The sequence below is a fragment of the Chlorella variabilis genome (genome assembly GCF_000147415.1).
Source record: "Chlorella variabilis unplaced genomic scaffold CHLNCscaffold_12, whole genome shotgun sequence".
In the NCBI taxonomy this organism is placed as follows: Eukaryota; Viridiplantae; Chlorophyta; class Trebouxiophyceae; order Chlorellales; family Chlorellaceae; genus Chlorella; species Chlorella variabilis.
The window spans coordinates 833,751-837,258 of record NW_005435076.1 but is presented as its reverse complement, the minus strand read 5'-3'; the positions used below and the strand labels follow the sequence as shown (position 1 = coordinate 837,258).

At 73.2% G+C, this 3,508-nt stretch overlaps 1 protein-coding gene across 1 annotated transcript in view; it reads right to left on the bottom strand.

Annotated features, from left to right (window-relative positions):
* CHLNCDRAFT_48897 (hypothetical protein) overlaps nt 1-670 on the bottom strand; it is a gene marked incomplete at both ends in the record, with an annotated part of 3,111 nt that extends 2,441 nt beyond the window's left edge. Inside the window, one exon of the mRNA XM_005846883.1 lies at nt 659-670. Coding sequence (XP_005846945.1) covers nt 659-670 — 12 coding nt within the window. The remainder of the gene's footprint in view (nt 1-658) is intronic.
* Nucleotides 671-3,508: the final 2,838 nt, after the last annotated feature.

The following is a 3,508-nucleotide window of genomic DNA, read 5'->3' as shown; positions in this document are numbered from 1 at the left end:
GACGACGGCGTGTGGGCCCACCTGCTGCCCGTGCTGCGCAGCCCCGACTCCTGGGGAGGCCTGCTGCTGGCTCACTACCTAGGGGTGGACCACTGCGGCCACAGCCACGGCGTGAGCAGCCGGGAGATGGCGCAGAAGCTGAGGTGGGGTGGGTGGGTGGGGCCGGCGGGGCGGGGCGGAGTGTGGAGGTGGAGGGAGGGGCAGCGGGGGCCTGGGCCAGGGCGGGGACCTGGCAGGAGAGATGGGGAGGGGCCCTGACACACGCGGCAGGCGAGCCTGCGCTCTGCTCGCGCCCTGGGTGCAGGCAGATGGACGAGCATGTGCGGCAGGTGGTGGAGGCACTGGTTGAGGGGGCGGGCCCTGGGGGCGCCTACCGGAACACGCTGTTGCTGGTGTCTGGAGACCACGGGCAGACGCTGGGCGGCGACCACGGCGGCGGCAGCCCCGAGGAGGTGGATTCAGCGCTGGTGGCGGTGGACGTGGACGCGCTGCGCGCGCTGCGCTCCGCCGACGGCGGCGGCGCCAAGCCGCCTGCGCCGCCGACGGCCGCGCGGCTGCGCGGGCTGGCCGCCCCCGCTGCCTGCCGCGCCAGCTGCTCCTGCGGCGTGGAGCGCAACCAGTGCGCCCCCGACCTGCCGCAGACAGATCTGACCCCCACCCTGGCCGCCATGCTGGGCGTGCCCATCCCCTTTGGCAACCTGGGCAAGCTGAGCCGGGAGCTGTGGCAGCTGGCCGCCGCCCGCGTGCGCGGCACCAGCGGCGGCGGCGACAGCGAACCCTCCTCCCCCGCCGCCGCGGAGGCAGCCTGGGAGCGGAGCCTGGTGGATGGGCTGGAGGCGAATGCGGCGCAGGTGCACGCCTACCTCAACACCTATGCCGCCACCCCCGGCACCTCCTTCTCCCGCTCCGCCCTGGCCGCGCTCAACAGGCAGTACGCTGAGCTGGCGGCGGCGGCGGCAGACCCGGCGGCCCAGCCTGCGGCCCTGGCGGACAGGCGAGTGGCGGCACAGCTACTGCTGCTGCCACCGTCGCCGCCCCGTGCTTTGGCACGTGGCAGGCGGCTGGGTGGGCTGCCTGGGCTGGGCTCACTGCGTGTGCCGCCACACACCTGAGTGGCTGAATCAGCGCCGCTGCCGTCCCGCCTGCCGGCTGCGCCCTTGGGCTGCAGGTGTTATGCGTACCTGCGGGCGGCGGCGGGCGTGGCGCGGGAGCAGTGGACGCAGTTCCGCGACGTTCCCATGGCGGCGGGGCTGGCCCTGTTTGCCGCCACGCTGGCGCTGCAGGCCGCAGCCGCGTTTGGCGGCGGCGCCGGCCCCGCCTGGCGCCGCCTGCGGGCGTGGGAGCTGGCGGGGCGGTGGCGGGCGGGGCGCGGGCTGGTGGTGCCCACCTTCCGCGGCTGGCTGGCGGGCGTGGTGCTGGCGCACTGCCTGGGCCTCTTCTCCTTCTTCTACCTTCTCAGCGAAGGTGTGTGTGTGTGTGTGTGTGGTGGGGACAGGAGGAGCAACGTGTCGCTGCTGGCGCCGCCGCTGCTGCTGTCTCGAGCCGCTTCGGCCAGCAGCAGCTGCTGCCGGAGCGACGCGGCTGTCCTCCCCTTCCTGCCCAACCCCACCTGCCCGCAGGCTCCGCTGTGTGCTACCTTGTTGCTGCGGCCTGCGGGGCGCTGGCGCTGTCCACCGCGCGTGCGGCACGTGCGGCGGGCGAGCGCATGCGTGGCGTGCTGGGCCTGGGTGCCATGTCCCTGCGCTTCAATGCCGTCATGGCTGTGCTGGGCCTGGCGCACCACACGGGGCAGGTGGGCGGGTTGGGGTGTGTTGCGGTGGCGTGGAAGGGGCTGGGGCGGCGGCGCTGAGGAGGCTACGCTGGAGCAGGCCTGCCCTGCAGTTGCTGGATGGTGCGTAGGGTCAGGATGCCACGTGGCTGACCCTCATCCCCCCCACACACACATACGCGCCAACGCATGGGCCCATGGCCCTGGGCTGCTCGCAGGGCTTCTGGGCGCGGCTGACGGTGCACGACCCGCAGCCAGACGACGATGTGGAGCGGGGCCTGCAGGGCAAGCTGGCCCAGGCGCAGGCTGTCGGCGCACAGCTCATGGCCCGCACCCGCCTTGACCAGCTGCCGGCGGGGGTGCTGGCGGTGGCGCGGCACAGCCTGCTGTGCACGCTGCCGGTGGCGGCGCTGGCGCTGGCCACAGACCGGCTGCAGCGGGGCGGTGGAGCCGCCAGGGGCGGCCCGCAGCGGTGAGTCGGTCCCTGCCTGTCGGTCTTGCCAGCAGACGAATGCCACAGGCGCCGGCGTGCAGCCCAGCCAGGAAACTTGCTGCTGTCCCTGCCTGCCCACCCTGCTCGCCCTTGGGCCCCCTTCGTCCCGCTGCCCGCATGTGCAGGCTGCTCCAGCTGGCAGCGTTCGCCAGTGTGGCGGCCTATCTGCAGGTGGAGGAGGCGGGCAGGAGCGGCCTGCTGCCTCCAGACATCAGCCTGAGTGGACTGGTGGCACACCACCTCTGGCCCCTGCTGCCCGCCGGCATGGCCAGTCGCGTCCAGCTGGCAGCACGGGCGGTGGCGGCGCCAGCGGCCGCGGCGGGCCCGGCAGCCATCCAGCTGTGCGGCACGCTAGCGGGCCTCCCGCTGCGGGAGCTGCTGCCGCATGCCACGTATGCGCTGTGCGGCGGCCTGGCAGTCATCTGGCTGCTGCAGGCCGCCACGGGGCTGCTGCGGGGCGCGGCAGCGGCCAGAGCGGCGGCGCAGCTGGTGCTGGCGCTGCTGCTGCAGGTGTCGGACCGGCAGGCGCCGCTCATCCTGCTGCTGGGATTGCTGATGCTTGTGGCGATCGCCAAGCTGATGGCCAGGAGGGCGGCGCTGGCGCCGGGTGGCGTGACGGCGGCGGGCGTGGCGGGCGAGGCGGCGGCGCTGGCGGCGCTGGTGGCGGCACAGATGTTCTACGTGACGGGGCACCTGTGCGAGTTTGCGGGGCTGCAGTACACAGCAGGTGCGCCGCTGGGTGCTGCTCCGCCGGTCGGCCTCTTCACCTCGGTTGCTCACCTGTGTACACCGCCACGCCTGCAGGCTTTGTCGGGTCTGGAGAGTTCCTCCTGTGGCGCTCCGGCTCCCTCATAGCGCTCAACACGTTTGGGTCCATGCTGCTGGTCCTGCTGGCGCTGCCCGCCATCTCCCAGCACATCCAAGCGGCAGCGCCCGCGGCAGCAGTGCCGGAGGTAATGGCAGCAGCAGAGGACGGGGAGGATGAGGGCGAGGATGGTGCAGGGCTTGGGGAGGCGGCAAAGCAGGCCGCTGCGAAGGCAAAGCAAGCAGCGGAAGCAAAGCCAGAGGCAGCAGCCGCAGCAGGGCTGAAGGAGCCAGCTGGTGCAGAGGCTGGGGCGAGTTTGGGGCGGCCGCTGCTGGTGGCAGGGCTGGTGCGGTCGGCCGCAGCCTTCTGCGCCACCCTGAGTGCCGGGTTGCAGCGCCGGCACCTGTATGCCTGGGCTCTCTTTGCCCCCAAGTTTGCCTTT